Below are 26,418 nucleotides of genomic sequence, written 5' to 3'. Positions count from 1 at the left end.
TAAAATCTATACTCTTCAGCCTTTCTCAAAGACGATATACCTAAGTATCCTGGTAAAAGTCTGGGAGGAAAAGCTGGAAACTTAAAGATGTGAACTCCTCAAGCAAAACCTACATTTGGTCTGCTGAAACTTTCTTAGCATGGTGATGGGAGGGAGACTTGTCTGTCAATGAAATCCTTACCTAGGGCCACTGCCAAGAACCCCTTCATATAAGTAGCTTTCACTTTTTCTGTACTGCTGCTGTTTGATTTCTCCTGTTCCTAGTGTCTTTTTGTGTTTTTATTTTCCTCTTTCTCTATCCCCCCATTTTTTTTCACTCCCCTCCACTACCAACATTTTTGCCACTATCTTAGGGGAGCTGTGCTGCTGACCTGTATCGACACTCACAGCTTGATGCAGACATTGAAGCCGTGAAGGAGATCTACAGTGAGAATTCTGTATCCATCAGGTGGGACTACACTTAAGGGATGGCAGGGGAGCAAGCTACTTCTGAGTTGTTAAAAGGCTAGAGGTTTTTTCTTTTCATGGTGTGATAGGGGGATAAATTATGAGCTTAATGATAAAAGTTGCTCAGAATACTTAAGCTTGGCTGACAGGAGTTAGTAGGGAAGTAAGGCCACTTTTCTTGTAAGTTCCCTCTTATGCTAGTCCCTTCTAGGCTGATAGTTTCACCTTTGAGGTAAGAAAGGCTTTTGGCCTGGAGAAGGTCTGGATTATATAAGTGGCTTGAGGGTGTAGCTAAGACCCTAGAAACAACTGCCTTCCACCCTTCCCTCTCCCCTGTCCCCAGGCTCAGTTCTCCTACTTCAGTCTCTGTTCCCTTCTTTCTCCCTTAATGAATCTCACCTGTGGTCACCTGTATCTCTATAGAGAATATGGAACTATCGATGACGTGGACATTGACCTCCACATCAACATCAGCTTCCTCGATGTAAGTGGTGCTAGTACCTGCCAACATGTCTAGCTGGATTTATGGATTTTATCATGTAGGCCAGGAGTCTTGTTCCTGAGTGCTGTATTTGGAGCACATATTCTTCATCTCTGTCTTTCCTAGACCATCAGCAGACAGTGGTGTGTACTGTCATGTGCATGTGTATGTCATAAAGGGGAAACTTCAAGCCCATTCCTCTCTATTGCTAAACTGGAAACTATTTCCCTTATTCTTTTAGGAGGAAGTCTCTACAGCGTGGAAGGTCCTCCGGACAGAACCTATTGTGTTGAGGCTGCGATTTTCTCTCTCACAGTACCTTGATGGACCAGGTAAAGGCAGTGACTTTGGGCAAGTGGGTGCTCTGAGTGTGGTCTAATCCAAAGTCCTGAGTTAACTGAGGTAGAGAAAAACTAGGACCAAGGCCCTTGGGCTCAGTCTGCAGATCATCGGTAGGGCTTTTCAGTCTCTTGTCATTGGTGTCTTCCCCCTATCACCTGATAGCCATCCTCTAAAGGCCTTCTTGGTTAATGAAATTATTTTTTCTAGTTCCGAGATATCACCTTCCCCTGTCCTCAACTTCCTACTGATGTCATTTGAAATTAGCTTCCAGAATCTACCATCTGCCTCAGATGTTTTCTTCCTCCACCATTATTGCTTAGAGTATCGTGTTGCTACTGTTTTTAGAATCTAAGGAAGCTGTTCCACTGAACTATGGCTTTGAACTCTCAGGAGGATAGAGATATGTGCATACTAGGAGCTTTCTCTTTTCTTTGCAGAACCATCAATTGAGGTTTTCCAGCCATCGAATAAGGAAGGATTTGGGCTGGGTCTTCAGTTGAAAAAGTAAGAACTTTGATCTTTTCTGGTCATGGACATGTGAGGGAAAGAGGCGGACATAATGTGGATGGACAGGCAAAGCCTTGGAAGGAATGTTTCCTTCCAAAAATGTCTTTCTGATATATGCTCAGGAAAAGCTAAAATAAATTTGGGGAGCTAAGTTTATGCCTGTGGAGGAGGAACCTGTGATTCTTGGGTTGATGCCTTAAGGCTTCTGGAGGTGAAAAGAGAGGCTCATTATTACTTAGCATTTAAGGAAATGCTGGAATCAGTTATGCTGTTCATATTTCCTTGTGTGGTTTCTTCAGAGTGGGGCTCTAGGAGTTTCTATAAACGTTAGTTTATTGAATCTGTTTAGTATTATGCTAAGTATTTGGTATACAAAGAGAAATGAAGCACATTTTCTATCCTCAGTGAAGTTCCACATAGAATCCAGTGGATATGTGTTCTAATACAAGTGAATATGTCAGGCTTAGAAAGAACAGAAAAGGAATAACTGTCTTGTGGCCAGTGGAAAGCTGTAAATGAAAACCATTGTTCATCTCTCTTTCATTCTTTCAAGGATGGGTAAGAGTTGTCTGTGTAGACAGACTCTGAGAGTGAATAACATTTGCAGGGGCATAGTAACATGAAGCAGTAGGTGTATAGGTAGTTTCAAGTAAAACATTGCTGGTAAAATGCAAGGGAAAAGTGGTAGGAACCAAACCCAGAGAAGTAGGGAGGGGTTCAAATCAGAGAGAATCTTCAACTTTTATTGTGTAGGCAGTGGGAACATTGAAAGGTTTTAGGCATAGAAAGGACATGGTCAGATTTAGTTTTAGAAAAACCATTCTGGTAGCATTGTGCAAAATGGGTAGGAGGGGACGAGACAAGAGACAAGAACTAATTTAGTAGGATGCTTTTATAGAAGTCTAGTTATGACAGTTGATAAAGGCCTGAACTAAAGTGTGACTGTAAATGAGAATGGAGATGAGATAGATTTGTGGAGTGTAAAATCAATAAGAATTGAAGACTGATTTGGATATGTTGAATTTGGTCATAAGAGCCAAGGAATAGTGGATAATTGCTCCTGGATTTCCAGCCTAGATATCTGGGTAAATTGTGATACCACCAATTTAAATAGGTATATCAGAAGAGGAGCAGGTTTGTAGGATGAGGATAATTAGTTCCATCTTAGACATGTTATTTACAGGTAATTTTGGGATGCGCAACTGGAGATGCTCAATATATGTCGATTTGGTACTTCCAAGAGGGGTTAGGGTTGAAGATACGCATCAGTGTGTGCGTGGAAATTGCAACTAGTGAATATTAAATTGTTAAAGATGATAGCATAATAGAGTGAAAATAAAATAGGATCAAGGGCAAAATGCTGAAGAAACCAGCAGGGTGGGAAGAAAAAGAAACACTGAAGGTAGATCAGAGAAGTCAGAGAAAAATAGGAAAAGAATGGTGTCACAGAAGACAGGGAAAGAGATTTTCTAAAAGGGCCAGATACCAGAGAAGATAAGTAAGGAGGAGAACTTAGGAACATCTGTTGAGTTTAGAATCAAGGTGAGAACAATTTTAGTGGAGTGGTGAAGGTAGAAACCGAATACAGAAGGTTGAGAAGTGAGTGGTCAGCAACAAAGTAGAGACAGTAAGTATAGATTGAGAAATTTGGATGAGGATAGGAGGGGAGAAAGAGAGGTGGCTAGATTGAGGTATAGAAAGTTGAAATTTTTTGTAGTCTTTAGGAAAGGAACTAACAAGAGAGGGATGATTGATAGGTCAAGATCCCTACAAAAAGCAAGAAGGGACTAAGACCTAGAGCACAAATAGTGAAATTGATCTTAAAGAGGAGGGTCACCTTGTCTCCAGAGAATGGAGGGATCAAGGTAAGAGTAGAAGTGGAAATAGGTTTTGTAATAGGCTTGAAAAGTTAAGGGAGCTAGAGAGGGATGATTGATAGGTCAAGATCCCTAAAAAAAGCAAGAAGGGACTAAGACCTAGAGCACAAATAGTGAAATTGATCTTAAAGAGGAGGGTCACCTTGTCTCCAGAGAATGGAGAGATCAAGGTAAGAGTAGAAGTGGAAATAGGTTTTGTAATAGGCTTGAAAAGTTAAGGGAGCTGATATCTGATGGCTTTATGTATTAGGAAGGAAGAGAGGTTATTGGTTGTAGGTAAAGTTATAAGCTTAAAGAAAATGAAAAGGATTTAGAATAATAACTTAGAGTAATGCTGGAGAGAACTATGGCAAACAAGTGAAAGGATTAACAAGTCTAGCTGAGGGCCCAGCTTAAGTTTGGAAACCGTAAATTTGGGGATGTAATTTTTCACCTAACAATGTTAGTACCCCTCATGTCCCTAGTCCTTTTCTTTACTACTCACAAGGCAAAGGCTGGTACTCACCTCTGTCTTACCACTTCTGTTCCACTGTCAGTGTAGTCATTCTTGGCAATAAATCTCAAGGTTCACAGCCTTTGAAGGCTCACCTTTGAGATTTCCTTCTAAAGATGAAGCATCTCAGAATTTTTATGGCCCATTAGGCTAGATAATAGGAGTGGGTATTTACCCTCTAGGGTAAAGAAATGCTTTAGGGCAGTACATTTCCATGTGCTAAGGTCATTTCAAGGGTGGTCTTCAGACACCTTCCCCCCCACCACAACTAGCTTTGCAGTCCCTGGGTCTGAATTTTAAATTAGTTACCTTTCTAAGTCTTTATTTCTTGACCTGCCTCCCAGCCTAATCTTGCCTAAGTCTGTTCTCTTTGATCCCTCAGGATCCTGGGTATGTTCACATCCCAACAATGGAAACATCTGAGCAACGATTTTTTGAAGACCCAGCAGGAGAAGAGGCACAGTTGGTTCAAGGCAAGTGGTACTATCAAGAAATTCCGAGCTGGCCTCAGCATCTTCTCACCCATCCCCAAGTAAGTGCTCCCCTAGGGGTGATCATCTCTAAACCTTAGTGTTGTCTTGGCCTGCACACCCACCTTCTTGATTACCTAAATTTATCTTGTCTATCCTCTCCCTATGTCCTGTAACTTTAACTACTGTACTATTTACCTTTAACTACTGTACTATTCACATAGTCCTGTCCCCAATGTTTCCTTACCCTTCTACNCTACCAGAGTATGTTCAGATTGTTGAAGACTTTTTAAGTTAGCTATGATTGCTACAAAATGCCTTCTAATAATACTGATGTGCAAGAAGGGGTAATAGCTCAATATGGAGAAATAATTAGGAGTAAAGAGTTCAAAAAATTTATATTTCTGTATAAATTTTTAAAAATCCGATTCTGGTTCTTAACTCTGGTGGATGTTGATACTCTGAAGAATGTTTCAGAATGACTGGCTCGACAGAGTAGCTTAAGAATATGGTCCTGCCACCATCGCTTTTGGCTTCAGGGGTTTTTGTACCATTATGAACTAGAACAGGGACTTGATCCAATCCCAACTCTCCAGTTTAAATGGAATAGCAGTATCTTATGTTTGTATAGTACTTTCATGGTCTGTTGTCTTTAAATGAACAAGTATGTGTGCACTTGCATGCAAGTATGCCTCTTTACATGCCAGTGTCTGTATATACGTGTAGTGAAGTGTATCCATGAATAAGTATCCATGTGTATACACCACCCCCCTAATAAGAGGTGATGAAACCATTCTTTGTCTACTTTCCACAGGACAGTGACTTGCTACCACCACAACAGCAGAGCCTGTCACACCCAGCAGATCTCCAGTTGCCTCTGATATCACCCCCTCCGTCGTCTCCGTGTGTGGCCTTCTAAATGCCCATCTTGTTGGCCTGGGTTCAGCTGGTGGTATGGAGGGGTGCTGCCTAGCATTGACCTGGGAGTGTGTGTTGACCTACTGACCCAATGGTGAGAACTGACTGTCAACCTCTCCAACTGATCATCCAAGGGGTAGATGAAACAAGTGTAGACCTCACCTTTTCATGGTATTTCCCCTCGCATCCTTTTGGAAGGTAGAGGGCTATTTGAAGTTAAAGGAAGGAAAAGGAGCATGGAAGCAGTATTACTTGATGTGTGTGTGTAGGTGAATTTTCTTGTTAAGAAAGGGAAGAGTTAAATATTTTAAGGGATAGAAAGGGAGTGATGAGATAAGAGCTTAGGTATGCTTGGGAACTGCCTTGGGTAATGATCTTAGAAGAGGCTAGCCTATACTAGAACCCAGATATACTTAGGAATGACATTGAAGTCTTCTGCATCCCTCCCCCACTGGCTACCAGAGCCTCAGTCATCTTACCAAGACTTAAGAAGTCCCAAATTTCCTACTATTTTCCTTTGTCTCACCAAGTCGGAGCTAGGCCATGGATATGGTCAGAGTCAGGAAGAGATTGAGGCTCTCCCAAAGGGTGAGGTGAAAGGTGTAAAGGGATTAGGGCCTCAGTTATTCTATCCCAGAGGACTTTCTCCCATTCTTTGTGGGAATCTCTTTCCTATCCCATCACTTCACCCTATTCCATGAGATAATTGGGACTTAATAAAGGATGTTTCTCATCACTAGGACATCAAAGGCCAGTTCTGGAATGATGATGATTCGGAGGGAGATAATGAATCAGAGGAATTTCTCTATGGAGTTCAGGTAAGGTTTCATCCCCCAAGACCCATGTTGGATGGTCTAGATTAGTGCTTTCTGGATACATCAGGAGGGAGATTGTTCTAGAGCACAGGTGAGATGAGAATATAAAACGTTGGTGTGGTCTGAACTGATCACATGTCTTTGCTCCTGCCTGGGACTCATACTCATTCTAGAGTATACTACACATCCTCTGTATATGGAGGCTACCCATATATTCTTAGTTAGAAATAATTATTTTCTGACTCTTTCCTAACTAGCCAGTGAGGGTCATTTCATTCATCAGGGTTGCATATTAAAAAATTACTCTGTCAGTGATTGCTTAATGCCATCACTATCCAGGGCATAGTCCTCAGCAAAAATGCTCAGACTCAGGGTCGGCCCGGTGGCGCACTGCTACAGTGCGCCACTTGGGAGTGCGGCGGCGCTCCCGCCGAGGGTTCGGATCCCACATACAGACCGGCCGCTCACTGGCTGAGCGAGGTGCAGGCGCAACACCGAGGGTTGCGATCCTGTTGCTGGTCACGAAAAAAGACAAAAAGGAAAAAAAAATGCTCAGACTCTCAGAATGCTTTTCTGATAGAACAAATCTGAGTTAAAATCTATACTCTTCAGCCTTTCTCAAAGACAATATACCTAAGTATCCTGGTAAAAGTCTGGGAGGAAAAGCTGGAAACTTAAAGATGTGAACTCCTCAAGCAAAACCTACATTTGGTCTGCTGAAACTTTCTTAGCATGGTGATGGGAGGGAGACTTGTCTGTCAATGAAATCCTTACCTAGGGCCACTGCCAAGAACCCCTTCATATAAGTAGCTTTCACTTTTTCTGTACTGCTGCTGTTTGATTTCTCCTGTTCCTAGTGTCTTTTTGTGTTTTTATTTTCCTCTTTCTCTATCCCCCCATTTTTTTTCACTCCCCTCCACTACCAACATTTTTGCCACTATCTTAGGGGAGCTGTGCTGCTGACCTGTATCGACACTCACAGCTTGATGCAGACATTGAAGCCGTGAAGGAGATCTACAGTGAGAATTCTGTATCCATCAGGTGGGACTACACTTAAGGGATGGCAGGGGAGCAAGCTACTTCTGAGTTGTTAAAAGGCTAGAGGTTTTTTCTTTTCATGGTGTGATAGGGGGATAAATTATGAGCTTAATGATAAAAGTTGCTCAGAATACTTAAGCTTGGCTGACAGGAGTTAGTAGGGAAGTAAGGCCACTTTTCTTGTAAGTTCCCTCTTATGCTAGTCCCTTCTAGGCTGATAGTTTCACCTTTGAGGTAAGAAAGGCTTTTGGCCTGGAGAAGGTCTGGATTATATAAGTGGCTTGAGGGTGTAGCTAAGACCCTAGAAACAACTGCCTTCCACCCTTCCCTCTCCCCTGTCCCCAGGCTCAGTTCTCCTACTTCAGTCTCTGTTCCCTTCTTTCTCCCTTAATGCTCCTGACCCAATATTAATACCTGTCCTTTATGTAAAACACACCACCTAGCTCATGGTGTGTATTTGGAGAAATGTATGCTGATCTTTTGATATTTCCTTTTTTGGCCCTCATCTTTATTCCCTATCCTAAGGAGGCAGAGCCAGAGAACAGGCACCAACTCCTTTCTGTTATTCAAGGATATATTGATTTATTATCTAGGTTCTGGAAATAAATATTCCCCCAACTTTTGACCCCAGGTCTACATTTTCACCCTGATGCTTTCTGCTTTTCTCAAAGGCAGATACAGAACAAGATTTATAGCTTCCCAGGCACCACTGTTGACAGTCAACCCATTAGGTTCTTTGGGATGCAACTTCTTGTCTAGAATAGTATTGACCACTTAATGTGTTTGTGTGTGTGTGTGTGTGTGTGTGTCTTTCTTTCACGTTTGCATGTGCATACACTAAGTGAAACAGGCTTCCTCTCCAAGGGATCAATGTGTCTCTTTCTTTCACGTTTGCATGTGCATACACTAAGTGAAACAGGCTTCCTCTCCAAGGGATCATTTCATATCTGGCATAAATGCCATAGTGACCTAGGATCTGCCTATCCTCCCTGTCCCAATCTGAAGAACACACAAATAAGGGCGTAAAAATCAATTCAGATGTGTGATCTATTTGTTTTGACAGTGTTTAAGATCTAATAGAACTTTCCTCAGATGAGTTTGTCTTTGGCTTAGGACTTTTGGCAGTTACCTCTAATCCCCTTTTAGGGCTCATTCTGAGCCCCCAGTTTCACCAATTCTTTTTTCTCTCTTTCCCTAGGTCTCCCAGTTTCCCTATCATACAGGACTCCATGCTGAAAGGCAAGCTAGGTGTACCAGAGCTTAGGGTTGGGCGCCTCATGAACCGTTCTATCTCCTGCACCATGAAGAACCCCAAAGTGGAGGTGTTTGGCTACCCTCCCAGCCCCCAGGCAGGTCTCCTGTGCCCCCAGCACGTGGGCCTCCTCCCTCCCCCAGCACGGACCTCTCCTTTGGTACATGGGCTGGGGAGGGTTTGTCTTGGGCATCAGGAGGGTGGGAGTGGAAATGTGGGAGTATAGCTTCTCAAAATGGGGTGGGAGTATGGCTGTCCAGGCATCATAAATCAAACCTGTGCATGTACAATGAGTGGACAGAATGGAACACATTTTTTTAATAGCTGAAAACTTATATCTAAACTCTCTTGAAGCTTCTTTGATAGTAAACTTGCCATGAAGCAGAAAGTCTAGAGATGGGCTTCGCAAGAAGTCATGTATGATTTTATTAGGCTGTGGTTAGGACTTGGTAGTCAGCTGCTGTAGTAACCTACTCTACCTACTTTGAAGAGGGCTGAGGACAGGCAAGTTCTTTTCCAGAACTTTTGGCAAAAATGTTTAAAGGTGTTTTGTCTAGCTTTGGGATTACTTAGGCCAATCCGAGCTAGGGCTCAGCTACTTTAGGAGAATCCTATGTGATGGGCATGAGGTCTCTCTAAACCCCATTTTCATAGGAGGCTCATGGGCTTTATCTGTTTACTCTCACTAGGTCAGTGGTCACTGCAAGAACATCCCCACACTGGAGTATGGATTCCTTGTCCAGGTAATCAAGTCCAAAGCTTCATCCCCAAACCCCTCCCTTTTGTCTGACCCACCTGATCACCTGATGTTAATTTAATTTAACCAGCTTCTCAGTTAAATTTTCCTGAGCTGTTTTGCTCCCAGAACTATACTAAGTGTTAAGTGGATAGGAAAACAGAAGGCATAGTTTACATCCTCAAGAAGTTTATAGCATTATTGGGAAGACAACACTTTTAATTAAGTGCCAAATGAGGCACTGCAAGTTTTCAGTGTATGGGTAGGTGTGAAGATGAGAGAAGGATTGACACAAATTTCCTTATGATCCCTTGCTGAAGTGCTCTTCAGTTTTCCTCACAGAGCTATTTTCACTGCTCAACCACTACTGGTCTTTTGCTTCTTTTTGAAATCTGTTTATTCCCTGGACATGCTTTCACTTTTGCATCTTCTGTTACCTTTGTTCATGTCATTCCCTCTATCAGCCTTCCTCCCCATATCTGCCTATTGCAATCAAGGCTCAGATACCATCTTCCAGTAAAATTTCCATTACTCCAACTGCATTAGCTAGAAGTGATCTCACCTTAGGGGACAGGGCTGAGAGAAAGGAGGGTAGCTGGAGAAGCTTATGTTATTTTTCATATCTGTTCCTATACTTCCAAAAGACTTAGAATCTGTTTTCTCTACAGATCATGAAGTATGCAGAGCAGAGGATTCCAACACTGAATGAGTACTGTGTGGTGTGTGATGAGCAGCATGTCTTCCAGAATGGGTCCATGCTCAAGGTATAGGTTACTACTTTGGGACCCTCTTCCTTAGCCAAGGCTCCTTTACTCCACATCTCTTGTTTATTTCATACTTGCTGAATCTGTAGTAAAAGTAGAATTCTGTCCATATTCCCTGAGACTCTAGAAATAATTCTTTTTCTCAGAAAATTTTAGCAGTCCTGTTAAGAAATGAAGATATGAGAATATTGTTCAGGATATAGTCCCCACCCAGCATTTTAAAATACAGATCAAATATTAAGATGATTATATTAACCATTATATTGGTTATAATGCTGTCCTCAAGTACTCCAAGTCTAGGTGGGTAAACAGATACTTAACTGTAAATCACAATATATGTTAAGTATATAGAAGAGATATGAACAGAAGCTCAGAATCAAGAGTATCTGATTACCTTGGAAGGTCAGGGAAGGCTTCATAGAGGAGACAGCATTAACTCTCAAACTTATCAGTAAGACATTTTAGTTAAGGCTTTATTGATAGTTTTCTCCTGTCTTAGAGGGCCTCAAATTCTTACCTTGTTCCAGAGTTAAGTTCAGGATGTTATTCTCTCTCTACAACTTCTTATTGCACACCCTTTACCACCACCATCTGTTTAATATGTACATTCAGCCAGCCGTCTGTACTCGTGAACTGTGCGTCTTCTCCTTCTACACACTGGGAGTCATGTCTGGAGCTGCAGAGGAGGTGGCTACTGGAGCAGAGGTATGGGAGAGGGAAAAGCGGGTGGGGAATTGGGATCAAGAAAGGCAGGGAAACTCAGCAATTTCACTCCTTGGAATTTACCCTCCAAAAATGCTTTAATATGTAAGGATGCGCTCTGTAGTATTGTTTGTAAAACAAAAAAATGGATACAACTCCATCTGTAGCAGGTCCAGTTAAAGAAATTATGGTATATACTCACAGTGGGGATACTACTCATATATAGCTGTTATTTATGGATAGAAAATTGTAACATATAGTTATGTAAAAAAGCAAATACAACAATGTGTGTAGTAAAATTGTCTATATAAGAAAATAACTATTTCCATAGGAAAAATATCTGGAAGGTTATACATCAAACTTGTCAATAGTTTCCTGTGAGGAATGACGTTTGTTTGGGGGCAGGGGAATGGTTTTTATCTTGAGTCACTTTGGTATTACTTGAGTTTTTATAATGAGTTTGTGTTTTCTAATTAGAAAACCATATTTGCTTTGTAAAAGAACAGCAGGGAGAAATGCTGGATCTGTATGACTCCTGGTACTGAGAAATCATTTAGCTTCTGCCCCCTTTTTCTCCTTTCCCTTAGGTGGTGGATCTGCTGGTAGCCATGTGTAGAGCAGCCTTGGAGTCTCCTAGAAAGAGCATCATCTTTGAGCCTTATCCTTCTGTGGTGGACCCCACTGATCCCAAGACTCTGGCCTTTAACCCTAAGGTATAGTTACTTGGGAAGAAAGTGAGGGATAAGGATCAGAATTGCTAAAAGACAGTGGGAGACTATGGGCTGTCAGTCTAGTGTACACAACAGCTTGGAATAAGGGACAGAAGAAATGGAACACTTGGTTTTGGAAACTCTTGAACCCTAGGATTTAGCTGTTTCAGTGAATAAATAGCTGAGTTTGTCAGAGAGAGGGGAGAAGAATTAATGTTAGTTATATCATGGTAGGGAAGAATATAAGCTTTGGAGCCATACAGACCTGGACTCCATTTGAGGTTTTGCTGTTCCCTAATTGAATGGTGTTAGGCGAGTCATTTAACAATTCTGAACCTCAGTTTCCTTATCTGTAAAAAGGAGTTGATGTTTACTTTATGAATTGTTATTAAAATAACCAAAAATATGTGTAAAGTACTGTATTAGTCATGGTTCTCCAGAGAAAACCAATAGGAGAGAGAGAGAGATATACAGGTTTATTATGAGGAGTTGCCTCACGTGTTTGTGGAGGCTAAGTCCCATCTTCTCCATTCAGCAAACTGGAGACTCCAGAGAGCCAGCGATGTAGTTCCAGTCCTAGTCTTAAGGCTCAAAAGCCAGTAGAGCCTATGGTTTAAGTTCTAGTCTGAAAGCCAGTGAACTAGCCAATTTCTTTTATTTTTGTTTTTGGGTGGCTAGGTAGTACGGGAATCCAAACTCGTGACTTTGGTGTTTTAAGGCTGTCCTCTAGTCAACTTAAATGGCCAGCCCAAGCCAGTTTCTTAGTTTGAATCTGAAGGCAGGAAAAGACTGATAATCCAACTCAAGCAGTTAGGCCAGGAGGAGTACCCTCTTACTTGAGGTGGGGAGTGGGGGTGGTCAGCCCTTTTGTTCTATTCAGGTCTTTAGTTGATTGGATGAGGCCCTTCCACATTATGGAGGGCAGTCTGCTTTACTTGGTCTGCTGATTGAACGTTAATCTCAACCAAAAACACCCTCATAGACACCCGAAAATAAAGTTTGACCAAATGTCTGGGCACACCATATCACAGTTAAGCTGACTCAGCACAGTGCCTCAGTATTACTGTCATTATTATATATGAGGTACTATGTAATAGATTCTTTATATAGATTATTTAATTCTCTGAACATCTCTGTGAGAGAGGTAGGAATTAGCTTCATTTGCAAACAGGGAGGCTAAGGTTCTAACAGGTCAAGTAACTTACCCTATTACTCCAGCTGATAAATGAGAACCAGCCTGTGATCGCAGAACTGTCTGACGTTAAATCTATATTCTTTCCATGACACACTGCTCTATTTCTTTAGGCCTAGACTATTTTTTTTTGACATCTTTCCCTTCTTTTCATTACATTTTACTCTCCTCCACTTTTCTTCATCTGGTTGTTCTCTTCCTATTGATTCTCCACAGAAGAAGAATTATGAGCGGCTTCAGAAAGCTCTGGATAGTGTGATGTCCATCCGGGAGATGACCCAGGTATTCTGCCTTCTGTCCCCTGCCCTCTGCCTGCCCAGTTCAATTGCCCTATTCTGCTTATAATTTGTGGGAGTGGGGTGGAGATTTAGAGAAGCTACTCAAATTCCTCGTTGTACTTTCTTTAGTCTTCCCTCTTTAACCTTCCCAATTCTTGTTCTCTGTTTTGTAAGCTTTGTTACTCCTCTTTATTTTCTTTCTTTTTTTTTTTTAAAAAAACATAACCAGTAAGGGGATCTCAACCCTTGACTTGGTGTTGTCAGCACCACGCTCTTTTTCTTTAGTCTTCCCTCTTTAACCTTCCCAATTCTTGTTCTCTGTTTTGTAAGCTTTGTTACTCCTCTTTATTTTCTTTCTTTTTTTTTTTAAAAAAAACATAACCAGTAAGGGGATCTCAACCCTTGACTTGGTGTTGTCAGCACCACGCTCTCCCAAGTGAGCCACGGGCCGGCCCTACTCCTCTTTATTTTCTTCATGCCTAGTGTCTCTCTCAACCTTTACCTTTGCTGCTGATTTCTTCAAATTTTTCATGTTGAGTATTCTTTTCATAATTCTTAGGGAATTAGAGAAGTGAGGGAGAGACCTTTGTCCAGGGTTGGGAGGGTGAGGAGGGAGCTTGGAGGTAAGGAACTAGACCCTGGGGCCTACATCTTCTGTCCTTCTAGGGGTGGGGCAGCCACATGGAGCAGTGACCATCCTTTGACTCAAGGCTGTCCCTCACCAGACTTCCCCACCCCTCGTCTGCAGTCTCTGCATGAATAGACATTCATTTGTACTCACATTTACAGGTGGGCCTCTTCTCAGCAAATCCTATATATCACAGTTCAGATTAACACATGAGATACACCTGGGAGGGATAATTTTATTTGTCAGAAGGAGTCTTTTCTTTATGTAAATGTTTACCACAGGATTCCTAAGCCTAATCTTTCAGGGACATTGATTTTATTTATTTTTTGATTTACCGTCAACTTTTAGGGCTGTAGGAATTGCATAAAATGAGGGAGACCCACCTGCATGTTGTTTTGTAAGCATTATCATTTTCACATTTATTTATGAGTCTCCCCAACCTGACTGGGGCGCCTCGAGGGTGGGAACCCCATTTCCTCTTTCCTCTGTGTGGCCTTTGGTGCCTACCTTACCCTGGGCCCTGATAGTCAGTTTATGGAAAGCGGGAGGGCTCCTACCTCTCCTGAGAGATAACCTTATGGCCACTGTCTTACAGGGCTCATATTTGGAAATCAAGAAGCAGATGGACAAGTTGGATCCCCTGGCCCATCCTCTTCTGCAGTGGTATGGATAGGGACTTATCCCCTGGGGCAGGGGGAGGGAAAGAGGTATTGGGCATGGAGCCCAAATCTTCTCTTAGAGGTGTTCAGCATCTTTCCTCAGGTTATAGACAGTATGGCTGCTTTTTCTTGGAGTTTTATTGATACACCTTGCCTTGACAAGAACCCAGATCCTACAAAGAGCCCACAAATTCTGACACTGATTTCTCAAGTTCTCTTTAGATGTTCCATGTTTCCCAATAGGTTTGGTTTTTTCCTTAATTTATTTTTTAATTTGACAAATAAAAATTGTATATATTTAATATGTACAACGTGATGTTTTGGAATATGTATACATTGTGGAGTGGCTTAATAGAGCTAATTAACATATACATTACCTCATTTTTTGTGGTAAGGACACTTAAAATCTACTGAGATTTTCAAGAATATAATACATTGTTATTAATGGTAGTCACCACTAATAGGTTTTTGAGTGTCCTTTGCGTGTAGGTCTCATTTTTTGTGGTAAGGACACTTAAAATCTACTGAGATTTTCAAGAATGTAATACATTGTTATTAATGGTAGTCACCACTAATAGGTTTTTGAGTGTCCTTTGCGTGTAGGAATTAACATTGTTCATTTCAACTAAGTTTTCTATTCATCCAGGGAGGTCTGTCTCATCCTACAATCCCCTTTCCCTGCCTCAGAACCTTCCCTGATGACATAGAATACCCAGATCCTTGAGGCACTATTGTTATTCCCTTTTCCTAGCAAAGATTCTGACTATTCTCTACTGCCCTCCCTCCTTGATCTTGATTTCTGTTCTGTTTTCCTGACATAACTTTCCCCTTCTAGCTTGCCTCCCTCCTCCTAGTCAGCCTTTGACATCAGTACTTTCTAATGCAAAAGCTTCTTCTCTCTTTGCATGAGGAATGACCAGGCATAGACCATCCAGATCGCATCACAAGTACATGGATGAGGTGCAAAAAAACAGTTTCCACTGTAGGAGATAGAGCTCTCTCGCTTAGACCTCAATGTTTTATGCCTTTGTTCTCTCCTGTCCTCTGAGTTCAGCCTATATATACACTCTAGTTGTCCCCCAACTCCTCCGGAAGTTAATGCTAAAAAGGCAAAAGGTTTATTTGCTCTGAAGAGAGACCTGAGTATAGAAAGATCATTCTAGTTTCTTCCTCCAGTCTAAACAGTAATTTTCTCTCTATTCCTCCCTGTCTGTGAGAGCCTTCAGGCTTTCTGTGAGCTCAGGCAGGATGGATCCTGAGCCCCAGTTCTGAGTCTGTAAATACCAGGTATAAGTTGTCACTATCCTAATTCAGAGCTCGCCTTTTTTTTTCTTTTTTTCTTTGGGCAGTGACCTCTTGTGCTCTTCCTTTTGTTCTATCCTTTTCCCTTCCTGTGTGTAGCAGCACTTCCTGCCCCCTTCTTTCTTTCATCCAGTGTTTAACTCTCCAATAACTAGCTGGTCTCTAGCCAGTAGCTTACCTTGTACATTTTTAAACACAAGCATTATTACCAACAAGGAATACCCAGATAATGACCTGGACATTTCACATAATTCAGGCAGCCCAGGAGTCCTTGCTTCTTCTCCCAGGGGCAGAGTAATGCTGCTTGTTCAGTATAGCCTAACCACACAGTTATTCTATTCTTTTCCTTTTTTCTCTGTTTCTTCCCAGGATCATCTCTAGCAACAGGTCACACATTGTCAAACTACCTCTCAGCAGGGTAAGTGACCATTCTCCCTCTACACTTCCCTTTAAATTTTTGGTAGGAGGTAGGGAGATGCTCTAAGCTAGCTAACCAGAATGGTCCTAGATCTGCCTAGTTGGTTGTGTCCATCAACATAGTCTTTGAGCCTAAGCATATTTCCCTATTGTGGGGTCAGTGCAAGCCTGATTTGTTCCCTGTAGCCAACCCTTCCCTCCCTGATCTCGATTTCTGCTCTCTTTTCCTGACCCCACCCCCACCCTGGGCAGCAGCTGAAGTTCATGCACACCTCACACCAGTTCCTCCTGCTGAGCAGCCCTCCTGCCAAGGAGGCTCGGTTCCGGACTGCCAAGAAGCTCTACGGCAGCACCTTTGCCTTCCAGTGAGGAGGGTGGGGGCTGGGCGGTGGTTGTGGGGGTGGGGTGGGGTATGGGAAGAGTGCCCTTGAGGTATATGTGTTGTGTTACCTGTGTCCATCAGTCAACAAATATTAATTAAATGCTATTGTGGTAGGTGCTCTAGAGGATAAAAAGATACATATGACATGATCTTTGTTCTCAAGCTACTTGTGATGTAGTTGAAGAGAAATAACATTTATAGTTTTATGTAAAAAGATGTGGTTGAAGGAACAGATTAGGGGAGATATATTTGAAAGCTACTTTGAAAGAAAATTTGCAATTTATGCTAATTGCGAGAGAGAGAGAGACGGAGAAAGAGAGAGATTATAGGTAACTTAGAGGGAGTGGTAGTACTTGTTCCTTAAAATAGGACATGAAGTCAGGACTGGAAGCCCTGTTTGGGATCGGTGATAAGTTTGTTGAGTTGGAGATGAGTCAATTAAATTTGAAATATCAGAATAGGCAAATGAAAATACTGAACCAGCAGTTGAGGATTTAAGATAAGATTAGCTGAAGCACAGAAAGAGTATGGGATTGGAAATAAAGATGTAGGGTTTAACAACACACATACATTTTGCATGTCTGTGACTATCAATGTGCATGTCCATCACTAGGTGTATCTGTGTCCATCTTCATGTCCTGTGTGGGTGAGAATGGGTGGGAATGGCAGTCCTGGGACCCTCATACCGTGAGGAGACATGTATTCTATTCTGCCTTACAGTGGGTCACACATTGAAAACTGGCATTCGATCCTGCGCAATGGGCTGGTCAATGCATCCTACACCAAACTGCAGGTGAGGCTGTGCCCCTTTCTCCTTTCTTTCTACCCCTGTCCCTGCTCTAGTCAGTTTTGGTGACAGCTGCTGTAGAGTACTCAGTTGTTTTGCCTCAGTATCCTCAAGCCTAACCTGTCCTGGGGACTTCCCTAGAGAGGAAGCTGGAACTGGATATATAGAATGAATGTGGCTGTTGTGTATTTGACCTCAGGCTGTTTTTTGGTGGTTTTAGGAATGGGAATGTACACAGAAATATAAAATTGCTGATCATACCCACTGTGAATTAACCTATGAGAAAGAGCTTTTCAATTTTTGTGGCTATTCATTCAAATAGTTGATATGGAAGACTTCTTTCTTTGCCCTGAGAGACTCCAGAAATGGCTATTGTCCCTTCTCCTGGAACTTGTTCTATAGTTCCTCCTTTTTGGAATCTGCATATGTACCAAGGCCTGGGGACATGAGTATAGATGCCGAGGGACAGACTCAGTAGCTCTGCCACTCCCCTTTCCAAGGCATCAATATCTAGTATTTCATAGGCAAGTGAGTTAACCTGCATCTACTTTTCAGCCAATCAGCTTTTCAAGAGTAGGTGCCTAGAGTTATTTGAATGAGTGAGAAGGTAGATGGAGGAACAGAGGGCTAGATAAGCCTTGTGGCTGCCTTACTATATAGCCATGGGAGGGCCCAGGCTCATATTGCTCATCCTGGTGTTTCCCTACAAGCTGCATGGAGCAGCCTATGGCAAAGGCATCTACCTGAGCCCCATCTCCAGTATTTCCTTTGGATACTCAGGTAAGAAACACTCTCTGGCCACCTTGACTCTATTTGCATTGCATCCATTTGTGACCACATGATATGTGCTGTCTCCTCCTCCCCCATCATGGATACTTGGTCTATGTCAGCTCTCTCCCCAATCATGGATACATAGTCTGTCTCTACATTCTCTCGTTATCAATTTAGAATCTTTACAAGGTGAGGCCAGATATCATTAAGAATGATGGTTTTATTCATTGTACGGGCTTGGGCCTGAGAATGGGTTAAGGAGTAACTGGGAGATAAGGCTTTTCATAGACCACGTCTTTGGTATTGGCAATTACAAATCGTTTATGTGTACATGTGTGCATTTGAGTTTATGTGTGACTACACCTGAAGGCTTGACTCCTTTCCATTGGCTTATATTTCTGGAGACATTGTTCTTCTATCAACTACCTTTTAAAGTTTAAATTGTCTGTAGTCATACACTATTATATTAGTCACATTGAATGCAAGAGAAAGCATTTTATTCTAAAGATAAGACGAGGTTGAGATTCTAGTCAGGAGATGAGTCCAGCTTTGTCACCCTCAAAAAAGGAGTCTGACTTAGATCTCTGTCAGTCTTCCAGGTTCCTGTCTTAGTTCCTTTTCGGTCTGCTTTTGTTCTTGTTCAGTGTAGTCTCTATAAGGGATAGCCACCATATAGTTGCATGTCCATCATGTGAAGGGGATTGTGCTAAATTCTTTATAAATTGTTATTTAGTATTCTGCAGTAATTGTAACTATTAATAAAGATAAGAAAACAATCAAAGAACTAGAAAAGTCTCTAACAACAGAATACCAAACAAAGTAGGGAAAAAAAAGAACCAAAATAGGTAAGACCAAAATCTATGAAATAAAAACCAGGTACAAAAGATAGAACCAAAAAAGCCAAAGGATGATTCTTTTAAAGTAAACTAACAAAACAGATAAACCTTGGTGTAGTAGTCTGTTTTTGTTGCTTATAACAAAATACCTGAAACTAGGTGATTTATAAAGAAAACAAAACTTATTGCTTACAGTTTCTGAGGCTGGGAAGTCCAAAGTCCGTCTGATGGTGGTGACAGTGACCCAGGGGTCTCACAAGATGGTGGAAGCAGAGAGAGCAGAAAGAAAGAGAGAGAGAGAGACTCTCCTAAAGCCCTCAGAACCACACCCCTGACCACCATTTTTAATCCATTCACTACAGCATGGTTCTACAATCTAATCACCTCCTCAAGGCTCCACCTTCCAATTACTGTAATAGGATTTCCCAACCTCTTAACAGTCACAGTGGGAGCTAAGTTTCTAATGCATAAAACTTGGGGGACACAATTCAAACTTCAGTGAGTTTTGGGGGAAGATAATTCAATCCACTACACTTGGTTACATAAGAAGAAAAAGGATACAATTAATATGAGTGGAAAAGGCAAAATAAATACAGATAGAGCAGAATTTAAAAGCTGATAAGAGAATTCTGTAAACTTATACCAATAATTTGAAATCTGAGAAAATGGATAAATTCCTAGAAAAATATAACTTAACAAAACCAGTTCAAGAAGAAATAGAAAGACTGAATAGCATACAACTATAATAGAGATGGAAATAGTTTAAAATATTTCACAAAATAAACAAAATACCCACCAAGCCCAGATAGTTTTGTTATTAAGTCTTAAGCCAAACTTTGAGGGAGCAAAATTATTCCAGTCTTATACAAAATCTTCCAGAGAATAGAAAAAGATGGAATTACAAATCATAAAAGATTGGTAAATTCGACTTTATTAAAACTAAAAACTTCCATTCATCAGAATACACCTTAAAGAAAGTGAAAAGACAAACTAAAACTAGCAGAAGACATCTGCAACACATATTCATACAACCACAAAAAATAACAAAAATGTAAAAAATAAAAACATTTTAAAATTCTTAAAATCAGTAAGAAAAAGACAACCTAATAGAAAAACAAGCAGACAACATGAACAGGCATTTCACTGAAGAGATGACCAAACAATATGAAAAGCTGCTCAACCTCTATTTATAGGTAAGTAAAATCAAGACCAAAATGACTTACCATTTAGTACCCATGTAGATTGGCAAAAATAAGAAATCTGATAATACCTCTGATTGTACCAAAGGTTGTAGATCAGCAGAATCTCCTTTATTGCCCATGGGGATATAAATTGGTACAACTGTGTTTGCTTTGGCAGCACATGTACTGAAATTGGACTGATACAAAGATGATTAGCATGACTCCTATACAAAGATGACATGCAAATTCGTGAAGTGTTCCATATTTTTAAAAAATATATTGGTACAACCATTTTGGAAAACAAGTTGGTGTTATTTTATGAAGCTGAGCAGTTTTATCCTCGTGACCCAGAATTTTAATTCCTGCATATGCACTCCCAAAAAACGTGTACACGAATACTCTAAGCAATACTGCTTGCAACTGCAAATTTTGGAATTAGCTCAAATGTTCATAATTGCCAGGATAACGGATAAATACATTTTGATATACAGTCTTGTACCACATAACAATGTTTCAGTCAAGGATGGACCGCATACACGACGGTGGTCCTATAAGAATATAATGGCTATACCATCTAGCCTAGGTGTGCAGTAGGCTATACTATCTAGGTTTGTGTAAGTACACTCTCTGATGTTCTCACAAAGACAAAGTCACCTAATCATGCATTTCTCAGAAAGTACTCCTGTTGTTAAGCAACACATGGCTATGTTCTCACAATGGATTATTTAGCAATGAAAATGGACAAATATCAGTGGCATGCAGCAACATGGAAAAATCTTAGTAATATGTTGAGTAAAAAAAGGCTAGCCCCAAAAGACTAATGATGCCTCTTTTATATTGTTCAAAAGCAAACAAATTAAACATCATGTAGGCATATACAAACACACACACACAGTGCGTATGATAAAAAAGAAAAAGAATAACAACCCAAATTTCAGGGTAGGGGTTACTTCCCAAGGGGAGGCAGATAGTTAGATATAAGTCATGATAATGTTTAAGTCTTGGATTTAGTTCTTGTGTTGAGTCTCTAGGTATTCATTGTCCTGTTAAAAAATGATAATGTGTGGGCCGGCCCCGTGGTGCACTTGGGAGAGTGCGGCGCTGGGAGCGCAGCGATGCTCCCGCTGCGGGTTCGGATCCTATATAGAGATGGCCGGTGCGCTCACTGGCTGAGCGCGGTGTGGGCGACACTAAGCCAAGGGTTGCGATTCCCTTACCGGTCATGAAAAAGACAAAAATAATAATAATAATGTGTCATGAAACAGGTTATGATTGAAATACACAGGGTAAGTGCCCAATAAATATTTACTGAATGTGTGAATGAATCTTATTCTGTGTGCCAGGGGTCTGAAGTGGGGGTGGGGTTGGAGTAATCTTTTTGCTTCCATATTTCTCACTTTTATCTTTGTCTCAGCGTAAGCATTCCTTTGATTAAGTTCTCAATACTTTGCGGGTCATGAGATTCTCCTGGTTCTTGATCCCCACAAGATTCTTCCTTTGTATTTTCTCCCTTTCCTTCTTTTTTTCCCATGGGCTTTTGTTTACCACTAAGTGCCTGAATACCTTTAGTTATCAGATGAAGCCAGGAATCTCTATTGCCTTCTTGTCTGTCTTCATCACTTTACTGATTACATGAAAGCATCACATGATAATCTCTCAAAGGCTGATTGGTTATAGATACAAAATGCGATAGTTCACTGTTGTAGTTATAGATCATGTAGTTTGATCCCTTATTATCACTTTACAGATGAGAAATCTGATACACAGAAAAGTTAAATGATTTTATCATGGTCACACTGCTCTGAGTAGTAGAGCTAGGACTGGAGTCCAGGTGTCCTTAGCTTTAGGCCAGTGTTCTTGTCACTGTATTGGACTGACAGGGTAGGCTTTGGTTGAATGACTGGGTCTCTGAGGGCCCCATAGATATATGAGAGTCTCTATGAAAGTTGGTCGTATGTGTGGAAATATCCTACTTATTGTAGTTACTCTAGCATTTGACCAGCTGTTTTGTATAATTTCTTCTACCCCATTCTGCTCTGGTTTTCTGTTTTCTCGTTCTCAGTTTACCTTTAGCTCAGTGGTGTTGGGTGCCCTCTGGTGGTGAGAGTTGGTATAAATAGCATCCATTTGACTAGTGGAACCTCCAGTGACTTGGCTATTGTCACACAGTGTGTAGGTTAAAGTGAGGGGCAGGAAAGCAGATGGTGAACTCCATCTGTTTGTTTAGTCCTGTTTGGGGACCTCTGATAAGTGCACAGTCTGGACACAAAGCATCCAGGGATTATTCTAGCCTCCGTGTTCTCAGGCTGTGGTCTCAGGAAACAGACAGAAGATCACAGGAAAGCAGATGGTGAACTCCATCTGTTTGTTTAGTCCTGTTTGGGGACCTCTGATAAGTGCACAGTCTGGACACAAAGCGTCCAGGGATTATTCTAGCCTCCGTGTTCTCAGGCTGTGGTCTCAGGAAACAGACAGAAGATCATAGGGTCAGTATGGACAGGACACTGTGCAACAGGATTGGGGAAGGATAAGATTTGGGTTATATCATAAGCACCATCTCTGAGACACACATAGAAATGAGATGTTCTTTCTTATCCTCTTGTCTGCTTTCTCTGAAGTAGAACTTGAATAGGAATTTCATTCAGAACATTGTCACTGATATACCCAGGCTGAGAAGGTCATGATGTTTGGATGCAGAGCTGAGTCTAGTCAAGAATAATGGAGAAGGAGGAAATAGAGGGGTGATGAATGAATGTCCTATAGGAAGAAGAAATTGGCAATTCAAACCTTGAGGGTCTCATTGCCCTGAATTTTGTTCAGGCCATGAACGTCTCATGAGACTTCAGTCTAAGTGCATGATGAGTTGACAGTGTGAGCAGTGAAGAATTTCAGTCCAACAGTTAACCCCAGCTCTACACCTGGCTATCACAAAATCAAGAATTGAAGCAGAGTGGAGTTAATAATAGAAAGTTCCAGGGTAGAGTAGTTTGATAGGGGGCCTGTTTATGGCCTGTAATGACAGCATCATTTCCATCTTCATCCATCTCCCTTATGGTCACCCCCCCCACACACACACACACCCTCCCCCCGAATCACACACATTCTTATCCCTAACTATGATAAGACTGGGCCTGTAATAAAGTACAGAGGCCGAAGTCCTATTCTCAAGCCAAAAAGAGTTGGGAGGAGGGGCACACATGCACTGTTTTATATCTAAATAAGAAAAATTCAGGTTGAGTCTATAAATATTATAAAAAGGGCTATTCATTCGGTGGGTAGTAAGGATGGTAGAGGATTTATGGATTTACATAGTGTGGAAACTAAAGGGAACTGGCACTTCTTTCTCAAGTCTGGGAAGACTTTCTGAAGGAAGTAGGATGCTTCAAGGTAGCTGCCATTGTGATTACCTGTGGAACATTATTCATCTCTTAACTGCTGGGCTTTGTCCATTTCACTTGAATGACTGGTCAGAGTTTTTATGTAACTTGGAGACTAGAGCAGATCTGACTTGTTCTGCTTGCTTTCTCCACATTCATTTTACTCAGCCTGGTATTTGATACCAAGGTATCAATGTCCCACTCTCCTGGGCCCCTCATTCCTGACTTTTATCACATTAGTTACTTCCCTATCTTAGAACCTGTCAGTGGTTCCTTGATGTTCTAAGGATAAACTCTGGTTGTCATAACATGGCCTACAAGGCCTGCTTGATCTGATCCTAGCCTACCTTTTCCACATTATTTCTCACCACTCCTCTACCTTTGACTATCCTCTACACAAACTAAGGTACACTACCTTATCTTTCCTCCAGGCCTTCCATATCATATTCCTTCTACCCAGAACATTTTCCCCTCTTCATTTAACTAACTCTTCCTAATCCTGTAGTTTTTAATCTGGCTGTCACAGGATGCCTTCTTCAAACCCCTAAGCTAGGCTAGTTCACACCCTGTGGCTCACACAATGCTCTATAATCTCCTCATCACAACCCTTACCATACTGTGTTGTAATTTCTTGTTCCTTGCCTGTAATCACTGCTAGACTAAACACTCTGGGGGCAAATATTTTGTTTTATTCACCACTATATTGCCAAGTGTCCTTCTTGGTGCCCGGCACATAGTAAGCACTTCAGATTGAGGAATGGATAAATGAACTGGGTCTGTTGTTCTGTGACAGGAATGGGAAAAGGACAGCACAGGATGCCCTCCAAGGATGAGCTGGTCCAGAGATATAACCGGATGAATACCATCCCCCAGGTATTATTAGTTGGCCCTCCTGTAATGAGGTAGGACCCTTCCCCGGAGCTAGTTTATGCTGCAGCAATGGGTGGGGAAACAGTGGTGGGTGGGGGGCATGCATATGATTTGAAGATCAATTAAAAGAATCAGGTATGTTCTAAGATGAACACTTCTGCAGTCATATGTGGCCTCAGTCATAAGTATGAAAGCAGAGACTGACTTTAGATGAAAATGTAAAGATGGAAGCTGTGGGACTAACTATGGGAAAGGAAAACTTTGGGAGGTGGTTGGGAGCCCAGGATATCCACGACCCCATCCCTAATCATCACCAGTTAACCAGCCTCTCAAGGGAAAGCTATAACAAGTATACCTGGCTCCTGGCTCTGCTCTCCTTTGCGTCATTCTTTTCCAGACCCGATCCATTCAGTCAAGGTTCCTGCAGAGTCGGAATCTAAACTGTATAGCGCTGTGTGAAGGTAGGTAGCTCTTCCAGTTCGTTTTTCTGGGTCCCCAACCTTTATTTCTGATGCACCTGTGGTACATGATCCAGCCAAGGGTGATGTTGAAGCATCATGTTTTCCTGCCCCTGCCTGGACTCTGTGCCTTAAGCATTATAACTTCTGGCCCCTTTCCTCCCAGTGATTACATCTAAGGACCTCCAGAAGCACGGGAACATCTGGGTATGCCCTGTTTCCGACCATGTCTGCACACGGTTCTTCTTCGTGTAAGTCTAGGAGGGTCCCTGGGTATTACTCAAGGAGTGAGAGTGGGGGTGTGACGGTGTGTGACTACTGAGAAAGTCTATTTATATTATCTGAGAGTTATCCCTGGCTACCTGAGGGGAGCTGGCACTGGTACTTTCCCCTTGGAGGATGGAGATGGGTACAGATTATTGGGATCTGTTTAGAGTAAATCAAGGTAAGCTGAATCCCTTCTAGCCTGAAGAGTAGTGAAAAAGAGCTTTGACTTTTGGGATGGGATGACCACACATCAAAACACAGTTCTGGGACGAGCCCGTGGCGCACTCGGGAGAATGTGGCGCTGGGAGCGCAGCAGCGCTCCCGCTGCTGAATCCCTTCTAGCCTGAAGAGTAGTGAAAAAGAGCTTTGACTTTTGGGATGGGATGACCACACATCAAAACACAGTTCCGGGACGAGCCCGTGGCGCACTCGGGAGAATGTGGCGCTGGGAGCGCAGCAGCGCTCCCGCTGCGGGTTCGGATCCTATATGGGGATGGCCGGTCACCGCTCACTGGCTGAGCGCGGTGCCCCCGGTCTCAAAAAAAAAAAAAAGTTCCACTGGTTGACGTTATTCTGGTGCTGTTTTCCCTCTTATGCTCACAATTGCCCTATCTTTGGCAGATATGAGGATGGTCAGGTGGGCGATGCCAACATTAATACTCAGGACCCCAAGATACAGAAGGAAATCATGCGTGTGATCGGAACTCAGGTTTACACAAACTGAGGGGGCCCCAGCCCTCGTACCACTCCCATTACCCCTGGATCCATCTGCCCTCATAAAAGGGCTCAGGAGCAGCAGATGAGCCTGCCCTGAGGAATCAAGGGGTCATTACCAAGGGGCAGGAAAATGATAGAAGAGATGGCCTTCATGGTGGAGATTGACCCAGGAACCACTCCACGTTTGGATGTCCCAGAATGACTCCAACCTTTGATTTTCCCAGTTGACTTCATCCTGTTTGTAAATAAAACAATAAAATGGAAGGTGCTGTGGACTGGATATGATCACTGTGGTCTGACTAGGCTTGGCCCAGCACCTACCCCAAGTTCCCAAATGAGGGTTGGGATGGGAAGAGTGGAATATCCTGAGAGTTGCACGCAGTCAGAACTGAATCCATTTAGTCAATCCATTTAATGCTGCAGAGCTGTTAGCATTTTTATCAATGGATTAAAGAAGGGAAATTTGACAGTTGTGCAGATGAAACAAACTGAGCATATAGTGAAAGAAAGTGAGCCGAAATGCTGGGTACTGATCAGGCTTTATTAAAGGAAGAAAATCTGCTGGGCTGCACTCAAAATGGAGGGCAGCACCAGGCCTTGGGGTGGGAGAGCTTATATAGACTGTAGGGAAGGCTGACTTAATCAGGGAGGGAGTTTGGTAGTGAAGTGGGAGATAAAGCTGGTGGATGCAATCAGGTGGAAGGTTGCACCCGTGCAGAAGTAGAGGAGTTTCTGTTTCTCAGA

The 26,418-nt window shown here is 42.0% G+C and overlaps 1 protein-coding gene and 1 long non-coding RNA gene across 3 annotated transcripts; both read left to right on the top strand.

The window, feature by feature from the left end:
- Nucleotides 1-357: 357 nt before the first annotated feature.
- Nucleotides 358-25,954, top strand: PARP6 (poly (ADP-ribose) polymerase family, member 6). Of its 2 annotated transcripts, none has more exons than XM_008571051.1 (20): nt 358-448; nt 871-931; nt 1,170-1,260; nt 1,708-1,774; nt 4,530-4,679; nt 8,587-8,737; nt 9,330-9,383; nt 10,045-10,140; nt 10,753-10,845; nt 11,430-11,555; nt 12,961-13,026; nt 14,246-14,313; nt 15,981-16,029; nt 16,284-16,393; nt 17,131-17,203; nt 17,908-17,977; nt 24,156-24,235; nt 24,630-24,693; nt 24,857-24,941; nt 25,579-25,954. In XM_008571051.1, exons 5-20 carry the CDS (start codon nt 4,540-4,542, stop codon nt 25,679-25,681), a joined length of 1,428 nt encoding a protein of 475 aa, XP_008569273.1. In that variant the 5' UTR covers nt 358-448; nt 871-931; nt 1,170-1,260; nt 1,708-1,774; nt 4,530-4,539; the 3' UTR covers nt 25,682-25,954. The 2 variants fall into 2 exon arrangements, with proteins under 2 accessions (XP_008569273.1, XP_008569272.1); XM_008571050.1 differs by having other exon boundaries at nt 16,281-16,393.
- LOC103589154 lies at nt 5,436-7,385 on the top strand. The gene is made up of 3 exons (XR_550372.1): nt 5,436-5,629; nt 6,276-6,353; nt 7,297-7,385. It is a non-coding gene; the product is annotated as an uncharacterized LOC103589154 (long non-coding RNA).
- Nucleotides 25,955-26,418: the final 464 nt, after the last annotated feature.

The sequence above is a fragment of the Galeopterus variegatus genome, unplaced genomic scaffold (assembly GCF_000696425.1).
Source record: "Galeopterus variegatus unplaced genomic scaffold, G_variegatus-3.0.2 Scaffold657, whole genome shotgun sequence".
In the NCBI taxonomy this organism is placed as follows: domain Eukaryota; kingdom Metazoa; phylum Chordata; class Mammalia; order Dermoptera; family Cynocephalidae; genus Galeopterus; species Galeopterus variegatus.
This window is presented reverse-complemented; position numbering and strand designations above follow the sequence as displayed.